Source organism: Ochotona princeps, chromosome 7, assembly GCF_030435755.1.
Source record: "Ochotona princeps isolate mOchPri1 chromosome 7, mOchPri1.hap1, whole genome shotgun sequence".
In the NCBI taxonomy this organism is placed as follows: domain Eukaryota; kingdom Metazoa; phylum Chordata; class Mammalia; order Lagomorpha; family Ochotonidae; genus Ochotona; species Ochotona princeps.
Genome location: NC_080838.1, coordinates 67,497,576 through 67,521,570, shown reverse-complemented (window position 1 = coordinate 67,521,570; position 23,995 = coordinate 67,497,576). Strand labels below are relative to the sequence as shown.

Genomic DNA, 23,995 nt, shown 5'->3' with positions numbered 1-23,995 from the left:
CTCCCACTGGTGAGCACATGGTCCAGGCCTGGGGGTTAGGTAAGCTGAGCAAGGTAGCTCCAACTATTGGCTTTCATGTAGGTTGGTTTTGGAAGGAAGCAGAGCAGGCAGAACTAAACAAATCTTAGCTCACCAGCAAGTGCAAAAACCAGGCTGGAGCACAGGTCATGCCAGGCTAAGCTATTGCACCTACCAGTTTGCATGAGTCAGGGATGGGAGCAGACTAAGCAGAGCCAGGTTGCAGCATCCATCAATGAGAGTTGGGACTGAGGGCAGGCCAGGTCAGGCCAGGCTACAGTATCCAAAGGCAAAGGCCAAAACAGAGAAGGGTCTATGCCGAGCTGGGTCAAAGCAACCAATGACATATGCAAGGTCTATGGGTGCAAACAGGCTTGGTTGGGGAGCAAATGGGATGCCCTTGGTTGCTTGTGGGTCCCACTAGTGATCATGGAGACCAGAGTAGGGGCTGCATTCTGGTCTGGACATGGCTGCAGTATCCCTCAGCACAAATACAGACTGAGTTTAGGGTGTGCCAGACTGAGCTAGACTCCAGCACCCACTGGTGCTCGTGAGAACCAGAGTAGGTGTAGGACAGGCTAGGCTAAGTGTTTGCCCCTGCTGAGCCAGGTGTGAGCTGTGTGTGTGGGCATAGACCAAGCTAGGTTGGGCTGTAACACTCAACAATAAAAACTGGAATGGGTTGAAAGCCAGTCAGGAAAGGCCACTCTGTTCCTGCTAGGACAGAAGGTGGACTAAGTAGGGCTAGCCCATGGACTCACTGGTGTGTGCAAGATCGGACACTGGGAGAGGTTCTGATAGAGGAACTAGAGAAACCCCTCTGTTGAAACCCCTCTGTTGGGACACAGTCCCTGCAGGTAAGCGCAAGAACCACGATAGGGAACAGCCCAGACCAGGTCAGGGTAGATTACCCAGCAGCATACATTTGGCATAGGTCTGGGGCAAACCAGGCAGGGCCAGTTCATCTCACCGACTGGTGAATGCAAGCACCAGAATGGAGTGTAGATTGGTCTGCCAGTTCATATGAGGGCCAGGACTGGAGGCCAGATGGGCTGGGCTAGGCTGTAGCCCCTACCAGCATGAGCTGGAATTGGGGTGGGCCAGGCCCGGCCAGGCTGCAGCACACACTGGCAAATACTGAGGTGAGGTGAGCCATGCCAGACCAGGCCACAACACCCAACCAGCACACATGACAACCGGGGGAAGGAGAGCGGGGACGGGGCAAAGCTGGTAGGGGGGCTGCATGGGGCTTCTCTGATGGACCACCACTCCCACTGGAGAGTGTGGGTTGGGATGGGGGCAGACTAGACCAGGCAGGGCTACAACATCTGTTGGCCTCATGTAGGCTAGGTCGGAGGGAGGCCAGACTGGGTTGACTGTTCCCATTGGTGCATGCATAAGTCAGAGTGGGTGTGGGTTGCTAGGGCTTTGCCACAGCATCAGCTGGCAGATGCTGACACTGGGGAATGATTCTGTCAAGTTAACCTGCAGAACCACCTGGAAATTGCAGGATCCAGGAGTAGGAGTGGAGCCCAGTATGGAAACAATGGGCACCTCCCTTTTGGGTTGTCACTCACACTTGTGAGCATGAGAACCAGCACTGGGGCAGGCATGGCTAGACAGAGAGTGGCACCCACCAGCACGTGTGGGCTGGATAGTGGGGCTGCTTGAATTGAACTAGACTTCAATGCCCATTGGCATGTGTGAAAGCTGAATGGAATGTGGGACAGACTGGACCAATCTGCTGTACATACTAGCAAGCATGGGAACCAGTGCAGGGGGGCAGGCCTGATGGGGGTATGGTGGATTGCTTCAACTAGGCTGCAGCTCCCACTGGTTCACAGGAGGACCAAGTATGTTGTGGGCAGGATTGAGCTGGACACCAACATCCATTGGTTTATGCACAAGACAGGGCTAGAGACAGAACTGACCCTACAATTGCAATTACCAGCATATATACAAACTGATTTGGGCGATGGGCTGTGCCAGACCCTGTATTGGCAAGCACACGCAAGAATTAGGTCTGGGACCACCTCAGATGAAGCTTCTTTGGGAATCCTCACAACTGAACCTCATCCATGAAAAGAACTGCAGGTTCCATGGTCTGACCGGGGAATGCATGAGTCAGAGCTGGGCCTCGTCAGAGGCTCAGACAGAGCAGTGGACAGCATATCCAGGTGCACATGGAGGATACGGCAGTACATTGCAGCCTGTGGAGGGCACCTGGTACCATAACAGAGGACAGAACAAACTGTTCAATTACCCCAGCCAAGTGTTGGCAGTGAATATCCGGGCAAACTCTAGGGTGGACTCTGTCAACCAATGGATTCTGGAGCGATTTTGTCATGCTTGGAGTGGTGATACTGGTAGTAATTCAGAACTGTTGAACTATCGAAACATCATGAGCAGGACCCTCACAGCATGCCCCACATCAGGGACCCTGGGGTGGTGTCGTGTGGCTGTCCTCCATCCCAAGGTGCAGAGGCATTTGGGAGGCTGGGTGTGGCTTCTCTCCTTGTCTCCCCTATTCCCCCAGATACAGAAAGGAAAGAAAAAAGAATGTGGAAATGGTGATCTAATCCACCTTCCTGTAGCCCTTGACCCTCACCACCCTTAACAACTACCATCAAAATACAATTACTTTAAAAATTTCTCTTTTTAAAATCCCTATAAACAGGAAAGAGTAGTTATCCACTAAAATCTTAACAGCTTTCTTAGAAAGATGGAGCTTTTGGGCCCGGCGGCGTGGCCTAGCAGCTAAAGTCCTCGCCTTGAAAGCCCCGGGATCCCATATGGGTGCCGGTTCCTATCCCGGCAGCTCCACTTCCCATCCAGCTCCCTGCTTGTGGCCTGGGAAAGCAGTCAAGGACGGCCCAATGCATTGGGACCCTGCACCCTTGTGGGAGACCTGGAAGAGGTTCCTGGTCCCGGCATCGGATTGGCGCGTACCGGCCCGTTGCGGCTCACTTGGGGAGTGAAACATCGGATGGAAGATCTTCCTCTCTGTCTCTCCTCCTCTCTGTATATCCGGCTTTCCAATAATAATAATAAAATCTTTAAAAAAAAAAAAAAAAGAAAGAAAGATGGAGCTTTTAAACATTCTTTCCTAACCTCTTCCCTGTAACAGATATTTCAGAAATCAGGAACAAGCAAAAAGATTATGTATATTAAGAATTGCATACAAATTACCAGTGGCTATAATTTTATTCTATGATTAAGAACTGCTGAAAGATTTTAAGGATTAGATTGACACATAATGGACAATCTTTGAGGACACTTTGGTATGTAAATGAATGGCTGCATATTTAAATATTTGGATCTGGAATAGAGATGTAATCAAATTCTGAATATAAGGCATTTCTAACAACAGCCATCTAAAAAAACGTGAAACCAAACCAACACATGAGTTTCTCAATGACAGATGATTAATTCTTAGAGGTATTTTAGCAAAATGGAAGTCTGGGCCAAGGCAATGTGATAAACTAGGTCTGAGGTCCTAGACCTGGATCAGCTTCCTAACTCTAACACTGAGCAGCTTTTATTTACTCAAGCATGTCATTTTAGCTTCTAAACTTTTAGTGTAATATGAAGACTACCCCTACAATACAGAATTATTGTAGTGAATAGTGCCAATGTATGATTCCGGTACATACTAAATTATAGAAATATAAGAGCTTTGTAACCTAATGCTAAACTAAATATTAAACTAATGTAAAAGTTGGCTGGAATATCAGCATGCTTGAGAACTTTGTTCCTGAACTGAACACTCATGAGTCTCTGGAGCTGGGAACAGTCCAGGCTGTAGCACCCAGAGGCACACCCAAGAATTGGGTGTGGGGCAGGCTGCGGTGTAACATCCACCAGCACACACAAAGGCCGACACTGGGAGAAGAGGGAGGGAGCAGACTGCTGGGTCAGGGTCTAGCACCCACTGGCATGCATGAGATCTGGGTCTGGGAGTGAGACTTGTGAGCGAACTTGGGGAATTCCTCTGGTGGGCCATCACCTGTAGGATGCTACGTTGTTGCAGTTCACTGAGCCAGAAATGAGCTCACTCCCAGCTCAGTGCATGCTCAGTCCTGTACCTTAGCCTTTGCCTCCTTAAACAAAAAGACACCCAATTTGGCTCTAGGGGATGGACTGGACTGTGACATCCAACCTGTTACTTCAACAACTGTCTGGAACCTGCTACTTTGTCTCTGCTCCTGGTCAAATCAAATGGACCAGCAGGATAGGCAGTTCTTTGTCTGGGTTTACCTCCTCAGCTCCCAATGGATGCCTCTTACCACCTTGATGCTGGTGGAGTTCCGGCTGCTGATTGCCACTCGCTGAATGCCGCTGGGGTATCACTCACTGTAACACCACACCACTGTGTCTGCTGCTTTCCTGTGTCTGTCAGTCTCCAGGTACCCCTCTGCAGTCATTCTGTCCTATCCTATTTCCTGGAATGTGTCCTCTCTGCTTCATCCTGATTAAATGTTTCTCTGTCCGTTTAAACGTGTCCTTACCCTGTTTTGTCATCTTGATTCTCGCTATTTTTATTATTTTTTTAAAGATTTATTTATTTTTACTGGAAAGGCAGATATACAGAGAAACACAGAAACACCTTCCATCCACTGATTCACTCCCCAAATGGCCGCCAATGGCTGGAGCTGAGCTGATTCGAAGCCAGGAGCCAGGAACTGCCTCCAGGCTTCCAGGCGCAGGGTCCCAAGGCTTTGGGTCCTCCTCGACTGCTCTCCCAGGCCATAAGCAGGGACATGGATGGGAAGTGGAGCATCCAGGAAATGAATTGGCATCCATATGGGATCCTGGTGCATGCAAATCAAGGATTAAACCACAGGGGAATTGTGCTAAGCTCAAGATACTATTATTTTATACAACATTCTTCCATCTACTCTTACAGATGAATATCTCAAAAGAAAGACAACTTTACATCATCAAACTTAAACTCTGAGCCAGAAACAAACAAGTTTGAAAAAAGCTTTCTATAAATGTTTTAATATAATTTTATTAGCATTTATTACACCAGAATTCATGTATAGACAGACACTAAATGACTGTCTTAAAAATTTTTAAATGCATGTAATTAGATTTTAATACGGTAGAATTTATTCTCACTGCTAACATAGCCCTGGAAGTCAAGAATGCCACTGGGAATTAAGTGCATCTTTATCAAGAACCAGAAATGAAGTTTATGTGCATAGTGTCACTTAAAGTTCCACGAAATTAAACATATTTCTGTAAGAATGTATCAGTGGCAAACATCATTGATTTCCAAATGACTGACATTAAAAGAATTTCCAATCAAGCTACAGGAACATTGGCTTTTATCCCAGATATAGCTATAATTCATTCTATAGACACCTAGAATTCTTAAGTATGTATAATATGATTGATCGTATGTCATGACTCTAGTTCAAAACACATCAACTGGAACTGAGCCAAGAGTAGGACACATTACGACAACAGAATACTAAGGAATGCCGTTTCTGTGACGCAGGATGCCGGCGTTTCCGGTGAGACCTAAGTCGGTCACTGGTGATCCAGTAAGATCCTACGTCCTCCAGCTTGAGCAGTATTGTAGGATTCACAAATCTTGCATTTCATGCCTAGAATATGGAACTGGACTGTGGATCGTCCATTACAGTCATTGCAGAGAATCTGAAAAGTAAAAAGATTAATGCAAATTAAGCATTTTTTAATATTTTTATTTACATAGAGAACAAATATCCTGTAATTTCTTTTCTTTAAAATTTTTTTTAATTTTTATTTTTCATGATACAGTTATATAGGCACAGGGATTTCCACATATCACCTTCCACCACCTTTCCTCCTCCCCACTGATATTCCCTATATTGTAACAATAATATGGTCCTTCAATAACTGTCCTAAGACCATCCTTCTGTTAAGTGTATCAAGACACTGTAGGGAGTGACAGCTGTAGACAGTCCAGCACCCTACTGTCACAAGTAGAGATGCATACTGCAATGTATCTTCATGCTGTGGTATACTTGCCTTCACTGTATAGTTCCTCTAGATAAATACATGTATATACATGTTTACCTGCATATCTACTCTTCTTTTCCACGAAGGCTGCTTTAAGAACATAATAATACTTCCTACCCTGCTCTCCTATCCCTCCGTCCTTCAGTTCCATTTTTAATTTTTAAAATTGTATTTATATTCACAGGCTTAATGCCAAATTAAGTATTTTAAATTTCATAGAAACAAGTTGCAATGTCTACTCTACAACAGAAAGTCTAAAGAGCTCCGAAGTAGAAATACATTTTTACAATGCAAACTCTAAGAAACTATTAAGTGAGAGAATCAAGATGGCAAAATAGGGTAAGGACACGTTTAAACGGACAGAGAAACATTTAATCAGAATGAAGCAGAGAGGATACATTCCAGGAAATAGCAGAGGACAGAACAACAGCAGAGGGGTACCTGGAGACTGACAGACACAGGAAAACTGCAGACACAGTGGTGTGGTGTTGCAGTGACTGATACTCCAGCATCATTCAGCTAACATCAATCTGAACTCTACCAATAGCCGGAACTCTACCAGCAACCAGGTGGGAAGGGACTTTCACTGGGAACTTGAGAGGTGAGCCCAGACAAAGAACCGTCCATCCCGCTGGTCCATTTGATTTAACCAGGAGCAGAGACAAAGCAGCAGATCACAGAGGGGCAGTGCGAGAACAGCATGAATTTCACAGCCCAGTCAGCCCCCTAGAGCCAAACTGGGTGTCACTTTGTTTAAAAAGGCAAAAACAAGGGAAAGGACTGAGCATACGCTGAGCTGGGAGTGAACTCATTTCTGGCTCAGTGAACTGCAGCAAAGTGGCATTCTACAGGTTCCACCCATGACAGCGGTCTGGGTAGCCCTCAGACCTGAAGGCCAGCAGATCAAGAACTCTCTGTCAGGCACCATTTTGCACACTGTGGCAAAAGCTTTAGCATTGCAGAGGACAACAGTGAACTGTGCATGTGTTGAACTCACAAGAACTCACTGAGTTCCATGGATTGCACTGGTCCTGCAGGAAAATAATACTGACTGTGGCATTGAGCGGGTCAAAATAGGTCCGTGTGGCACCCAGACCTAACGTCCAACAGGTTCTGACAAGATCAGCGCCACCAACAACCTAGCTATATAAGACACCTGGTGTCTCTCTAATCCTGGGACCTGCTCCAACCGGAAGTGGGAGAAAGGTTGTAGAGACAACAGTGCAACCTCAGCACGGTATCAAAGGAGGTGGAGATTGGTGAGCCAGGAGTTGGGGCTATGGAGTTCTTGGTGGAAACCTAACATAAGAACCCAGACCTGGAACTTGCTGGAGGGAGTGGCACAACTGGCTGCAAGCAAAGAGTTGTGTACCAACTGCAATCAATAAAATCGAACAGTAGACCTGTGGGAGATACAGCTTAGAAACCTGCCCAAGGAGAAGATTCTCCTAACCAAGAAGTACAATGACCAACAGCAAGAGAAGAGACAAAGGCACAATGAATATTACTGAAAACTCCCCTGCAAAGGAGAAAAACCCTATGCCAACCTCAGAGTTAACTGAGGAAGACATGGAGAAAATGGGGCACACAGAATTGAGAAAACTCATTTTAAAGCTTCTGATCAACAATGAGAAGAAGCACATACAAGAGTTCAAAGAATTTAAGGAAGCAATAAAGCAAATCAAGGCTAGTATATCAGAAATTAAGAACACAGTAGAGCAAATTAAAAGTGCAGTGGAGAGTCTCCAAAGTAGAATGAAGCAAGCAGAAGAAAGAATCTCAGAATTGGAAGATATTTCCTGTAAACAGGGGGAAGCAAACAAAAGCTGGAAGCAGAGCTGGATCAGGCCAAAAAAAGATTCAAGAATTGAAAGACACTATTAAAAGGCCAAATGTAAGAGTTATGGGAGTCCCAGAAGGTGCAGAAAGAGAAATTGGTTTTACAAATATATTTAATGGAATAATGAAGGAAAATTTCTCTCAAGAGAAAGAATTGGGAAACAAGATCCAGGAGGGGCACAGAACTCCCAACAGGCCTGATCAAAAGCAATCTTCACCAAGACACATGATCATCAAGCTCTCTTCAACTGAACATAAGGAAAAGATTCTAAAATGTGCATGTGAAAAAAATCAATTAACATATAAAGGAATGCCAATTAAACTTACAGGAGATCTCTCACATGAAACACCACAGGCAAGAAGAGAATGGAGTGACATATTCCTGATCCTAAAAGAAAAAAATTGTCGGCCCAGGATAACATATCCAGCAAAACTTTCTTTTGTCTTTGAAAATGAAATAAAATTCTTCCACAGTAAAGAAAAGTTAAAAGAATTTGCCTCTTCCAAACCTGCCCTACAAAGGATACTTCAAGATGTTCTCTTCACAGAGAAGAGGAATAGCACCTACCAAAACCAAAGGCAAATGGGAAGAACATCCCAGGAAAATGACAACAGAAGACTAAACCAATGAACAACCCATTCCTAAAATGACAGGACCAAATTACCACCGATACATGTTAACTCTGTATGTAAATGGCTTAAGCTCAATCAAACATCATAGATTAGTAGACTGGATTAAAAAACAAAACTCATCTATTTCTTTTCTAGAAGAGACACACTTCACCAACAAAAATTAGCAGAAACTATATCGCAAGGGATTTATGTTTCCGGTTAGTTGCATTGCTTCAAAACACTTTCTTTTGATTAAATCATTCAACGACTCATAGATCATACAGTAGCATCATTTTCTTCAAGATAATTCTTGATTTTCATCAGTTACACGTTATTTATTCAGTAGCATGTTATTTGACTTCTTGGTGTTGTTAATTTCTTTCTTCTTCCTGATGTTGATTTTGCTTTGTGACTCTTCATTTAAGGGGATGTATAGTAGCTGTGTAATAGAGACTGTCATACCTAGTAACATGTTATTTAACTTCATGGCATTGTAAATTTCTACTTTACTTTCTATTGTTGATTTTGTACTATGACTTTTCATTTGAGGGAATGTACAGTAGCTGTGAAAGAGAGACTAACATCCCAATGTGAGGACACAATGTAGTATGCATTTCTACTTCCAGACAAAGATGGACTCCCAATGAAACTGTTCACTATATCTTGACAATAGGATGCTGGACTCTCTGCCATTGTCCATGCCCGCAATGATGGACATATGACTGTGTATGAAGAACTATACTTTAGTAACGATATAGAGGAACTAGGAGGTGGGGAGTAGGGGGGGAAGATTGTGGCTGGGATAAGGGAAATACCAAGAGCCTATGGAACTGTATCAAAAAATGATAATAATAATAATAAATGTAAAAAAAAGAAATTATTAAGGTAGCTCTGAATTTAGAAAATGAAAATGAAGATTTGAGCAAAGAAAAATGTTTTATAAAATTGTCCCTAAACAATGGAAATAACAAAAGCAAGAAAATTAACCAAGGCATAATCAGATACACAATACAACTTAAAATGATTTTCACTATTTTTCAAAATCACTTAGATATTTATCTTTTGGTTAATGAAGCTAAAATTTTTACAATCACATAATATTTTTATTTATTCTTTAGATATAGTATATGAAGTTCCCAGATTCCAATGTCTCAAGAAAGAAAAATGAAAACGAGTAGTTCCTAAAGTTGGGGGGAGACAGACATTCTTGGGTCAACACTAAAATGACAGTAAGGTGCCACTTACTGTCTCTTCTAGTGCTCAGCAGCATCCTAAAAAATGAAAAGTACTAACCAGAAAACAGAGCACTGTATTAGCAAGTCAACACAGAATCAGCTTTATAACATTCACACCAGAAAGAAAAACAAATTTCCAAATTTGTTCTTGACTCTAATTGTGAAAACAATTTCTTCTGACAATACAACCTACTCGGGGATCTTGGAAATGGCTGTCAATGGGCACAGGATTTTTTCAAGTAATCGAAACATCCCATCAAGATATAAAAAGAAACATCCTATGATTATATAAGGAACACTGAACAGTACACTTTAAAGGAACAAGTCAGATGGTGTGAATCATTCTTAACAAAGTGTAATCCAAAACATTACTCCCATGAACATTGCCCACTTCAGCCCCCAGTGAAACATCACATGATTAGCAGTTTATAATCCAAAGTAATTTTCCACTGGCCTTACTAACAATGCAATTATCACATGAATCATGAGATATCCAGTGTGAACAAAACAGTTAATTTTACTAGTTATGTTATCTGGTCTTCAGCCTTATGTGCTGAAGCAGTTGATCAGAAAATTTATGCTCAAAAATTACTAAAGAACCACAGCTATTCAGCTTTCTGATTCTGATATGTAACTTGCTACTATGCTGATAAAACATAACAGCATGTCTCAATTAATGAAAATAGGTGACCACTCTCCATACAGCAAAAGGCACAAAAATACTTCCTATACTTGTAGGACAATTAAGACGAAATAGAGTCTAACAATTAAACATGTAGTGAACATTAAAAATCCTAAAGGAACTTCAAATCAGCAATCATGTTCTCCTGAAATAGGATTTAAGATAATCAAAACAGAAGACAATTAAAACTTCAGACCAGTGACTAACTCTGGCAAGTAATGTGCAAATAGCTCAGAATGAAGATTCTCTCTGCCATCTAGTGTTGGAAAAAAAACGCACTGACTTTTTCTTTCTGGTCTGGGCACGATTACAATTTAAAGATCATTTTGTCATTCCCATTATTCATCATGTTGGAATCTCGTATTTTTTAAATACATTTGGACAAAAGGACAAAAACAAACAACAACAAGGAACTCGGGCAGATTTGAAGCATTGATCCTACTCACATCCACAGTCATGTTCTGATACTCCGAGGGCATCGGCGTCTGTGCCACCTCATCATCCAGCTGCCTCCAGTACCTGGTCATATCCAGAGCAGAGTGCATACACAACGGACAACGGTACCCACTACGAGAGACACCAGAGAGTACATCACCTCGATGACACAGATGAAGCAAGCCAATCGGCAAATAAACTACCCAAGCCAAGGTGTGATTATCTGCAATTACTACAAGATAATCTCTTTAGAATCTGGGATGGGGCTGGTGCTGTGTGTGTAGCACATACACCTGCAGCTTGGGGTGCTTCTTAATACATGTGAGGGCGCCAGTGTGAGACCTAGCTGCTTTACTCCTGGAGCAGCTCCCTGCTCATGCGTCTGGGCAGGCAGCAGAGGATGGCCCAAGGACCCGAGCCCCTGCATCCAAGATGGAGACCTGAAAGCTAATGGGGTCTGGTGTGGTGTCCCAGTGGCTAAAGTCTCCCCTTGCACACACTGGGATCCCATGTGGGTGCCGGTTCTAATCCTGGCAGCCCTGCTTCCCATCCAACTCCCTGCTTGTGGCCTGGGAAAGCAGTCGAGGACGGCCCAAAGCCTTGAGACACTACACCCATGTGGGAGACGTAGAAGAAGCTCCTGGCTCCAGATCAGCACAGCACCGACCAACCGTTGCGCTCTCTTGGGGAGTGAATGATCGGACAGAAGATCTTCCTCTCTGTCTTTCCTACTCTCTGCATATCTGACTTTCCCATAAAAATAAATAAATCTTTAAAAAAAATTCCTTGTGATATTTTTTTAATAGAGAGAAATTAGTCTATATTCTTTATAAAACATAGCCCATACAGTTAGGAGAAACAATTAAGCTACTCCTTAGCTAAACAACCACAATTTCTGAATCTATTCATCCAAAGAAGAGATTATATTCCTTAAAATTTATTCAGATCATTATCATTTCTTTTCTAAAATTTTTGAAAAAGTTTCCCTCTATCTGGCTCTTACATGAAAATTTTTGCTCATCATTTGCAGGACCTAAATTAATTGAGTCACCACTTTCCAAAATCCTTTCCATCTCATGGCAGTCTCCATTTTAAATAACCTCTTTTCTAACCTTCTCTGTAGTCACTATAACAGACCAATATAATCGTATAAAAAATTTCTAAGCAACATTCTACCACATTTTTCTAATGCCGTGTCTGGCAAAGGTCGTTCCTAAGAATAGCGAGCAAACAGATGTCTGTGCCAGAGGTGTACTCCTATAAGCCCTAACCAATGCTCTGTCCCACATACCACTACCCATCGAGCGCACGTACCCGAGCCCAACAGAGTGTAAGCAGTAGCAATGTCTGCCCCCTCCTCACCCCTATCAATCATAAATGTTAATAAAATCCCTTTAAACACTCACTCTTTTAACATTTCTTCATAGCATGTTCTGAAAGAAAACATAACATTATTTTAGTAAAACAAAAACAGCGTGCACTATTTTCAAATTTTATTTGCAGGGGGGAGGGTGGGATTGTTCTTTTACCTGTGTAAAAGATGTCCGCAGGGCAAGACATGAGCCACCACACGGGATGTGTGAATGTCCTGAAGGAAAGAGAACATTAGTGCTTCTGGGAGCACAGCACCACCACCGGGACTTTAAGAGGCACTGTACAAAGATGTTTAACTCTTACCTCCAGACAGATTGGACAATTCTGCCGGGAAACATTTTCAATGCACTGTTTAAAAAAGAACGCACATTTTAAAAAAAGCTTACCCAGGTGACTAAGCCACATTTTCACATGGCACATCACAGCGGCATTAATAAAAACTAACAATAAATACCAACTTATGAAAAACAACTGCTTACATCAATGCATGCCTTCTGCATGCCACAAGGAGCTGTGCTGCTTTTCAACAGCTCTTCAACTCTTTTTTTTTTTTAAAGATTTATTCATTTTATTACAGCCAGATATACAGAGGAGGAGAGACAGAGAGGAAGATCTTCCATCCGATGATCCACTCCCCAAGTGAGCTGCAACGGGCCAATGCGCGCCAATCCGAAGCCGGGAACCTAGAACCTCTTCCGGGTCTCCCACGCGGGTGCAGGGTCCCAATGCATTGGGCCGTCCTCAACTGCTTTCCCAGGCCACAAGCAGGGAGCTGGATGGGAAGTGGAGCTGCCGGGACTAGAACCAGCGCCCATATGGGATCCTGGGGCCTCCAAGGCGAGGACCTTAGCCGCCAGGCCACGCCGCCAGGCCCAGCTCTTCAACTCTTTACCTTCTCATGTTTGGCACATTATCTGAAAGAATGCAAATTACCACTCAATCTTAATTGCTCAGATTACCCTCATTTTACAAGGAAGGAGCCAATGCGTCACTTAGATGCAAAGATCACAAGATGGGGCCTATCTTTCTAGGCAGTGTTTTATTTCAAAGCCATTCGCCTAAATTAGTAGGCAGAGCTACTTAATAACAACATGTTGCAGGCTAAATTCAACTATAAGCCAGACAAAGCAGCAAAATTATTACTGCATTTTACAGGTAAGTATCTGAGGCTTAAAGAAGCTAGATAACATTCACAGCTTCACACCAGTAGGAGGTGGAATTGAATGTGAGCCCAGCACACGGACTCCAGAGCCTAAGTTCTCATCTTGACAAACTGGAGCATTCAATTAGCTGTAGGACAGAAGCAAAAGCACCGTGCTAGACTCCCGTTTGTAACGGAAGTAGCTAAGCAGTCGGCAGGACCGGCAGGACCGTTTTCCAATGTAGGAAATAAAAGATAACTGAAAACCGACAACATAAAAATACCGCAGAAGGAATGTAGTATTTAGTAATATATACTATTAAATATATAAATATATATTTATATAAGAATCGATGGCACATATTTACAAATATGCTAACATATTTAGATACTACATTTTAAATATACAGAATTACATTTTAAATACATCTGCGTTTGTATATATAGAAAACCGCTGAAAACAATAAGCTTAAGAATTTGGATTATGATCCCAGGTCTGTTATTTACAAATCTTTAGAATTTTAGACAAACTATCACTTCTCTGGTCTTATTCATAAAGTGACTCTAATGTATACTTCATTTGATTGTCAACTGGGCTACACACAAACACACACACATCAACCTCTTTGTGGGGCTGGCCTTAAGGTGCAGTGGCGTAGGTCAAGCCATGGCACACAATCAGGCATCTCACATGGGTGCCAGTTAAAGATGGTCCACTTTTGTAGCAAAAGATGGTCCAAGGCTCTGGCACTGTAGCCTAGTGCCTAAAGTCCTCACCTTGTATTCACCAGGATCCCATATGGGCACCAGTTTGAGTTCCAGCTGCTCCACTTCCCATTCAGCTCCCTGCTTGTGGCCTGGGAAAGCTGTCAAAGATGGCTCAGAGCCTTGGGACCCTGCACCCGCAGGGGAGACTTAGAAAGGATCCTGACTCCTGGCTTTGGATCAGCTCAACTCCAGCCATTGCAGCTATATGGGGAGAAAACCAGAGAACAGAAGATCTTTCGTTTCTGTCTCTCCTTCTCTCTGTAGATCTGACTTTCAAACAAAACTAAATACATCTTATAAAAAAAAAAAAAAAAAGATGGTCCAATTGCTTGGGCCCCTGCCACCCATCTGGAAAACCTGGCCGAAGCTCCTGGCCCCTGGCTACAGCCTGGCCCAGTCATAGCTGTAGTAGCCATCTGGGGAGTGACTCAAGAAATGCAAGTTATCTGTATCTCTCCTGTTATTCTGTATTCCAAAAACAAAAACCATTACAACTGTAATATATGTGGTAATCAAAAGCAATTTTTAAAGAGTCATTTAGTTTTTATCGGAATGGCAGATTTACAGAGAGAAGAGGCAGAGAGAGAAAGATCTTCCATCCGCTGGTTCGCTCCTCAAATGGCTCCAACAGCCAGAGCTGAGCCACTTCATCTGAAGCCAGGAGCCAGGAGCTTCTTTTGGGGCTCCAACGCAGGTGCAGGGTCCCAAGGCTTTGGGCCATCCTCCACTGCTTTCCCAGGGCACAAACATGAAGCTGAATGCAAGTAGAGCAGCCAGCACATGAATGGGTGCTTATATAGGATCCAGGTGCTTGCAAGGCAAAGTTAGCTAATTGAGCCATTGAACCAGGCACTCAAAGGCATTTTTGAGTCAATGAAATTTTTTTTTTTCAACAAAAAAAATTTTTTTAATGGAGAAACATCTACATAAGGTGAAAAATTGCAAACGCAACCACCCTCTAATAGAGTTTACAGATCAACAAGAGCAGTGGGACTAATCCCACCATAGCCTTGTAATTACTACCACCTCCTCAATTCTTCAGGGACAGTAAGAATAAAAAATAAAAAAGGAAATAACATAAGAAAAATTTGGGGTTCAACAATCGTTTCCTAGCAAACCAAAGAGCTCTGTTTCACCCAAGGCACCCGAATGTCCCATGGTGTCCTTTCATCACGCTCAGAAGAGCACTCTGCAAACACCTTACCAAACATACGCAAAGTAAGACTACACTAACCGCTTTTCAGCTTCAAGTTTATCCATCCTTTTCCAGAGACGATTAACCAGTGCTTCTTGCTCTTGTTCCAAGGGATTTTCAAGGTCTATCTTCTCCCGTCTCAACTGCTCTAACGTAAATTTTTTTATTTTCTTCATCAGTTTGTTGACCTGAAATTCTTGCTCCTGCTCAAGATGCTGCTCCAGTTCAGCTTTCTCATGCTGCAACTGCATCAATTTTCTGGAGAGCTCATTAGTGAGAAACTCTTCTTCCTTTTCATAATTGACAGCCAACGTTTCTTTCTCCTTCTGCAAAGCCTGGATTTTCTTGAATAACGTGTTACTGATGAATTCTTCCTCCTGCTCAGCCCTGGCTTGGATGGTCACGCTGGCTTTGCGCAGGTCGCGGTTCTCCTCCTGCAGCGCTTTGCACTTGAGTTTATATGACTTGATTACACATTCTATAAGTCAAAACACCACTGAATACAGTCTCTAAGAGGTTCTTTACTACTGGCTGTCCTTGGTAGCATACCTTCCTGTTGCCCTAAACTCCAGTTCACAAAACCAAATTTAGTCTTTTATCTCCAAAATACCAGTCTGTTGATCAAGTACCTAAGGCTGAATCGTCTTGACTCAGCTCCACTCCCCTCCCTTAATACCCTGTCAGCATCACCCAGCTCAATTTTCCTCACCACTTCACTGCTTAGGGCAGGCATCTTGTAACATCACATTTCTGCAGTAGTCCAGTGGAGTGCTAAGGAAATGACTGGATAAACTCTCCAAGCAACAGGGCCCTCTCCTTGGGCAATCACACATGTTTTTACTTACTGTTTTCCCTTATTCAGAACTTCCTGCACTTGTAAGGAATCATTTACACCTCACTCTAACTACACAAATCCCCCACTCTGTAAATTCTTGCAGTAGGTAAAAATCACTACTATAAACTTGGCACTACGTTACACTGCTGGAGTTTTTTTTTCTGTTTGAAAGAGGCATATCACCATTAAGAGCCCATAAACCAACCCAGAAGTCATCAACATTTTGCTAATAACATAAGAAACTGGAGACCATATGTTCTGAGGCATACATTTTAGAGACCCTATTTCTTAATAGTGCCTTTCTAGAAAACAACAAATACAGCTGCTATTGGAAATATCTTAAAATTAGCATCTTCCAAAACAAACCAGCATTCAAACTGCTTTTCCAAAACACTATAAAAATTATCCATACTTAATTACATACCTTGTGTTTTCCTTGAAGATTCATGGCTAGGCATAAATTACATTTCAAACAGTGAAAAAAATCTTCCTTTGGGCCAATCCTAACAAAAGAAACACAGAAGATTAGATTATTTATACTCCAGAAATGTTAGATAATACAATTAACAATGTAGACATTTAGTCTCATTTAAAAATTTAAACCACAAGGAAGTACATCAGCTAAACAGCATTCCCCAACATCCTTCTCTAGACAGACACTGTCAACAGGACGGTTATCTATGCTTCCAAGGCTTTCTAAAACCAAACTGCATACCTCAATACACACACACACACATACACTCTTTGGATTTGATTTCTTACATAAATGGATTGTTTCTATATATGCTACTTTGTAATCTTTTTTTTTTTTCTGACTTAACAGAATGTCCCAAGGAGTTGCCTACATCTGTCTATACAGAACCACTTAAATTTTCCTAACAGCTACATGGCTTTCAGAGCGTGAAGACATCAAGATCGTAAAAAAAAGTTCCCTTTCTGATACAACTTACAGCCTTCAGCCACTACAATGACACAATAAATATTTTGTTCAGGTGTCACTTAGCCCACAGGGGATTATTTTTTCACATTTCTGAGAACAGAACCACTGAATCAGAAGTACCACATCATTAACTGTGATCTTTCCCACCAAACACTGCCAACTGCAACCAACGGCACATGACAGCACCAACGTCCTCCGCACTGGCCACTTCGCTCTGCATTGCTCAAATTATCAAAGGGAATATACATAAACTTATATCTTCACATATATGCACATATTAATTTGAAAAGCAGAGTTAGAGAAAAAAAACAGAGATCTTCCATCTGCTGGCACACTCCCCAAACCACTGCACTGGTTACAGCTGTGCCAACCTGAGGTCAAGAGCCAGGAGCTTCTTCCAGGTCTTACATGTGGGCACAGGGCTCAAGGATTTGAGCCATCCTCAAATCCTTTTCTAGGCCATAGCAGGGAGCTGGATTCAAGGCGAAGCAGCCGGAACTTGAACCACTGTCAATATGATGCTGGCACTGCAGATTAATCTACTAAGCCATGGCTCTGGCCCAAAAGCAAGTAACGTCAGGGCTTATAATCCATCTGGACTTTTCTATGGATTTTTCTAATGATGTGATCTGTGATTTTTCTATTATTTATCTTTCACTGGGTTAAAAGTCTTTACAGTTCTCCTATGTATGCAGCTAACAATTAGATTTTTTTTTTGAAAGGCAGAGGTAAAGTGATACAGAAGGAGAGACAGAGAGTTTCCACCTGCCCAAATGATTGCAATGGGTCAGGGTTGGGGCAGGACAAAGCCAGGAGCCAGAAGCTTCATTCAAGTAGGTGACAGAGGTTATACTGCAAGGACTTCCCAGGAGCAGGAAGCTGGATTAGAAGTAGAGTGTCTGGGACACGTACTGGAAATGGGATATTAGCATTGCAGGTGGCGGTTTAACCTGCCACTCCACAACATCTGCTCCCAGCTCATCATTTTTTTTTAAAGATTTATTTTATTTCTTTAAAGTCAGATCTTTCATCTGCAACAACTGGGACTGGGCCAGGCTGAAGCCAGAAGTTTCATCAGGTCTCCTACATGGGTGCAGAGGCCCGAACACTTGAGCCATCCTACGCTGCCCTCCCAGCCATACCAGCAGGGAACTGGATTGGCAATGGGACAGCTGGAGTTGAACCAGCACCCCTATAGAATGCCTGCACTGTAGGCTATGGTTTTCCCTGCAAATCCACAATGCCAGCTCCTAGCTTCAATCCATTAGAAACGTGTTACAAATGGCGAAGGGGTGATTTCCTAGTTGTCTCTAAATGTCCATCCTCTACTGCTTCTTTAGACTGTTCAGGTAGGCCCCTCCGCTATTCAGGACTGTGTTCAGCAAAAATTATTCCTCAGACTCTGGACGTTGTGAGTGAAAGAAGAAAATCATAAGCTTTGCTACCTTAAGAGGAAAGACACTGAAGGCAGTTTTTGCTCCACAGATGAAGCCACAAGCTACAATGGCAGTGTACCACGTGAGCACCACCTCACGCCTACAACCAGAAGACCCTGTCTCTCCCTGTTCCTCTGCCTTTCACATAAAGAAAAAAAACTTTTTTTTAATTAATTATTATGCACTATGTGACAGTTTCATAGGCTCTGGGAATCCCCACACCCCTCCCCACACCCTTCCCCCCTGGTGGATTCCTCCACCTTGGTGCAGTATTACAGTTCAAATTCAATCAAGATTCTTTCCTTGCAAACATATACCAAACATAGAGTCCAGCTACTTATTGTCCAGATGGGTTGAACAGTTTCTTGGGGAGACCATTTCTGGTCCAAAGTTAGAGCTGGTAGAATATCATCCCAGTCAATTAAGAGTCCCAATATAACATTAACAGCAATTTGTAACATTATGGAATTGACATGGCTTTGCGTAACCAGTATGTTAAAAAAAAAAAAACAAAAAACAAGTTCTTAACCACAACCTATGATTTGCTCATTGACATTTCAATTTTAGTTTGTATACAGGACCAGCTGCTATATACCTTAAAATGGCTATAAGGTACCATTCAGCTGTCTCGTGTCTATTTCATTTTAGTATTTAGCCATTTGTTGTGTTGAAGTATAATTTTACTGATCTTGGCAGATTTTAGGATAATCTAGACTGGCTTGTAACTCTAACAAGACATTTGTCAACAATTAAGGTGCAGGACATTTTTTTTGGGGGGGGGGGGTGTGCAGGAAAGTCCCCAACACCACGGTGAAGAGTGACTAATCTTCGTGTCCCACCCAGCGAGGCATGAGCAAATCCATGCCAGCTCTTTCCTGTCAGATTCCAAGCTCTACTTTTTGTTGTTTGTCTATTTATTTTAGGTTTTTTTAGTTTGTATGATTGTTTGTTTGCTATGAGGGGTTTTCGGAGCGATCCTGATGGTCATTGCAAGGGAGGGTGGGGGTCCAGAGGTGGAGCCAGGCTCGGACCAGAGAAAGCTCTCCTCCCTGGTCCCGAAGGACGTTTATTGTTCTTCTGTTTCTGCGGACCGCTCAGGGCTTCTGGTTGTCTTTCCGATGACGTTGGTTTCTGTACGGTAGTGTTTGGACTTCTTCCATTCCCTGCGGAAGCTCCAGTTGGGGGTGGGTGACCTCAGAGTACTCAGCCTCCGAGGGCATCCAATTCCCTATGGCCTCCTTGGCAAAAAAACTTTTTTTTTAAAGATGTATTTTTATTGGAAAAGCATATTTACAGAGAGAAGATCCTTCATCTGCTGGTTCACTCCCCAGGTGGCTGCAAAGGCCAGAGCTGAGCCAATCCAAAGCCAGGAGCCTCTTCTGGGTCTTACACACGGGTGCAGGGTCCCAAGGCTTTGGGCCGTCCTCCGCTGCTTTCCCAGGCCACAAGCAGGGAGCTGGATGGGAAGTGGGGCTGCAGGAATTAGAACCGGCACCCATATGGGATCCTGGTGCATCCAAGGCGAGGCTTCAGCAACTAGGCTATCACGCTGGGCTCCCCAAAAAAATTTTTTTAGAAAGAGTACAGAGTGTATCCTCACTTCAAGTACCTGCCTCCTTCTCACTGGTCAGAAGAAAGCACCAAGTCAGCTTACACCCTACAAAGAAATGCTGAGCGCCCACACTCGCATTCAACCGCGTGACTCAAACTTTTCCAACAGCAAGCACTGATCTTTCTCGAGCCACAATTAGTTTGAATATTTGCTAGAAGACACTCTGATGAACTCATGGAGTTTTCAGGATCTACTTCTATTTCCCAAATGGATAATGAATTATCTTAATGGTTTCCTTTCCTCAGCTTAAAATGCCCCCTTTTTTATAAAGGCATACATATATACTAAATGTGTCTGGGTACACACGTCTACTGCATTTTTCCCCTTGTCTATGTGTGTGCTCCTGCAGAGAGCGCAAACCGCGGGTCCCTGTGGCTTTATGGCACGGTGCCACGTGAAAAGGCAGTGTTCTCTGCTGCTTTTCCACTAAAAATGTCCAGAGCTCTGTGAACTTCTTTCACAGGTGAATGTTAGGACGGCCTGTCACACTTCACCCATAAAATACTGTAGGGGGCTTCCACTACTGCCCAAGACAGAAAAACAACTGTAAAACACAAACCACAGGAAACCACTGTTCCACTGAACATCAGGCAACACAAGGTAGTGATCGGTAAGAACAGGAAACAAACTGAGTGAGCCCTGTAAGCTCACTGCCTGGGGTTTTCAGGCCAGAACAGGTTGGAAGAACTAACATGAAGCCGGGAAGATTTCTCAGCTGAGACCGTGACCTGACAGTTTTGAGCTCCTCCGTCAGCACCCCAGAGGGCAGAGAGCGGCAAGCAGGAGCTGCCGGCGAGTATTTCTGGACACACAACGCAGGCTGGGAGGACGCTGCTCAAGGCTGGGGACACATCTTCAAGAGCTAGGCGGCGCAGTCCTCGCCCTGCACGGCCAGCATGCAGTGACCCGCAACTTGGAGCCCTCGGCAGCACGCTCAGGAAGGCGCTCACCAGATCCACTACAAACGCCATGTCCCAGAAGGCTCGAGCTATTGCCAACTAACTCAACTGTGCCCTAAAACAAAACGAAAAAGATCTACCTATACACCAAACACACCCAACAAGTCGGCACTCAAAAATCAGGGTGCTGTGTCCCAACAACAATGAGCAGGCACACAAATAGGCAGACAAAAAAGACACGAGAAGATTAATCAGCATCCACCGAGAACTCCGTTACAATTAGTAGAGGGCATTAAAATAGTCACAAATGTATTCTGTATGTTCAAAGGATTAATATAATATGTAAGTGATTATTTTTTTTACAAATCCAAATCAAAATTCTGCAAATAAAAAAAAAACCTTAAAGACATATAAACACCACTGATGAAGTTAATGGAAAAGTACATGCTGTTGAAGATAGGATTAGTCAACTTAAAAGCTAACAAACTATCCAAAGGGAAAACAAGAAAAAATAATTTTTTAAAAGATTTATTTATTTTTTTATTACAGGGTCATTTATATAGAGAGAGGAGGAGAGACAGAAAGGAAGATCTTCCGTCCAATGATTCACTGCCCAAGTGACCGCAATGGCTCGAGCTGTGTCAGGATCTGAAGCCAGGAGCCCAGATCCTCTTCCAGGTCTCTCACGCGGGTGCAGGGTCCCAAGGCTTTGGGCCATCCTCGACTGCTTTCCCAGGGAGCTGGATGGGAAATGGAGCTGCCAGGATTAGAACCAGTGCCCATGTGGGCTCCCGGAGCCTTTAAGGCGAGCACTTTAGCCACTAGGCCACCGCGCCAGGCCCAGAAAAAAATAATTTTTAAACTGAGGAGCCAGCATATGGCACAGCAAGTTAAGCTGCTGCCTGCAATAACAGCATCCCATATGGCTGTCAGTTCGAGTCTTGACAGTTACACTTCTGATCCATCTCACTGCTAATACACATGGGAAAGCAATGGAGGATGGCTCAAGTACTTGGGCCCCTGCAACCATGTCAAAGACCGGGCTTCCACCTGGCCCAGCCCTAACTATTGAAGTCTTTGGGGGAGTAAAACAATGGGTGGAAGATCTCTCTCTACTTCTCTCTCTCTTTCAAAAAAAATAAAATGACTGAGCATGAATAAGCTATGGAACAACTTCAAGCAAATACTACACGTAACTGAAGATCCCAAATGTGGGAAGCAGAAAGAGAGGGAAGAATAAAGAGAAAAGAGGCAGTACCTGAAGCAGTAAAGCAATGCACAAAGATTTCATGGAATTGACCAAAAATAAAACCCCATTGATTCAAGAAGCTCAATAAACCCTAAGGAAAGACAACATGAAGAAAACCATTCCCCAGGGCAGCAAAATCAAACTGTTCAAAACTAGAGATAAAAGAGTAATCTTAAAAATGGTGACAGAAAAAGGCAATGTATGGAGAAAGCAGGTTAGATGACTTGAGATCTCTCACTGGAAACAATACACAGGTGGGCACACAGCAGAACAGCATCTTTGAAATTCCACAAGAACAAAAGCTGTCAGGCTAGAATTCTACATCCAGCAAAAATCTTCAAACACAAAAGAAAAATAAAGAGGGCTCAACCATGTAATAGGGAAGATGGGAGCTAGCAGTGTCATAGCACACTAAACCTCAGCCTGCAGTGCCAGCATCCCTTACAGGTAAGGTTCTAGTTGCTCCACCTCCTATTCAAGTCCCTGTTATTAGCCTGGGATAACAGCAAAAGATGGCCCAAAGCCTTGGCCCCTTGCCTCTATGTAAGAAACCCATAAGAAGTTCTTGACTCCCAGTTTCGGACTGACCCAGCTGGGGATTGATCCAGCAGATGGAAGATTCTTGTCTCTCCCTAATTCTCTCAAGTAAAATAAACAAACCCTTTTAAAAAAATAAATAAAAGTGAAAATGACTTATTACAGGGGACAAGCACAGGAAAACAATGTAGAACAGTTCCGTACAAACATGGGTCTGCACTATGAAGTGAGAGTGCTGAAAGTGTTAACTACAGGAACAAGTAAACACTTATTTAGAACTATTCCTAACGTGACTGACAAAGCTAATTTGTAACAAAAACAGTTGAGTTGGTTTTGCCCCTGCAGCGAGTTGACCTTCAGGCTCAGGAGCAGGGCTTCCCAAACTCAGCCCTCAAGGCATAGGAAGAAACTTGATTTGGTCCTATGCAGTTCACCCTGACTTCTGCCCTCTCTACCTGCCCCAGGGCCACACACACACACACACACACACACACACCCCCCTACACTTCAAATTCCAACACAAGTCCCACAGAGCAAGACATCCTCAACTATGTACAAAACACACTGACCTCTTTTACTCCATCTTAGCAGTGACTCACAAATTCAGTTCAGCTTCAATATTCTATAAATACTAATAGCTCCCACCACCAACCCAACAGCAACCCAAGCCTCTATCTGCACCTGCGCTGCCTCTCCTCCACTCTTTCACTACCTCCACTAGGGCTTACTTCATTTATACTCCAGCCCACTCTGCCTTATTTAACTTTAACCTATCACTATTAAAATTTTCCTGGAGGGCCCAGCAGCGTGGCCTAGCGGCTAAGTCTTGAACGCCCCGGGAGCTCATATGGGCGCCGGTTCTAATCCCGGCAGCTCCACTTCCATCCAGCTCCCTGCTTGTGGCCTGGGAAAGCAGTCGAGGATGGCCCAAAGCTTTGGGACCCTGCACCCGCGTAAGTGACCTGGAAGAGGTTCCAGGTTCCCGGCTTCGGATCGGCACAGCACCGGCCGTTGCGGTCACTTGGGGAGTGAATCATTGGACGGAAGATCTTCCTCTCTGTCTCTCCTCTCTATATCTGACTTTATAATAAAAATAAATAAATCTTTAAAATAAATAAATAATTTCCAGAAATGTGAAAAACAAGATCCATCCCTAATCCCTGGAGTCAAAGCATCATT

General features: G+C 43.4%; 1 protein-coding gene across 3 annotated transcripts in view; it reads right to left on the bottom strand.

Annotated features, from left to right (window-relative positions):
* Nucleotides 1-4,998: 4,998 nt before the first annotated feature.
* The window catches only part of RCHY1 (ring finger and CHY zinc finger domain containing 1), a 30,615-nt gene continuing 11,618 nt past the window's right edge, over nt 4,999-23,995 (bottom strand). For all 3 annotated transcript variants that reach the window (XM_058667210.1, XM_058667211.1, XM_058667212.1), the window contains 6 exons: nt 16,568-16,646; nt 12,508-12,552; nt 12,360-12,418; nt 12,237-12,263; nt 10,842-10,962; nt 4,999-5,682 (listed from right to left, as the gene is read on the bottom strand). In XM_058667210.1, the coding sequence (XP_058523193.1) occupies nt 5,554-5,682; nt 10,842-10,962; nt 12,237-12,263; nt 12,360-12,418; nt 12,508-12,552; nt 16,568-16,646 (460 nt within the window). In that variant the 3' untranslated portion in view covers nt 4,999-5,553. The remainder of the gene's footprint in view (nt 5,683-10,841; nt 10,963-12,236; nt 12,264-12,359; nt 12,419-12,507; nt 12,553-16,567; nt 16,647-23,995) is intronic.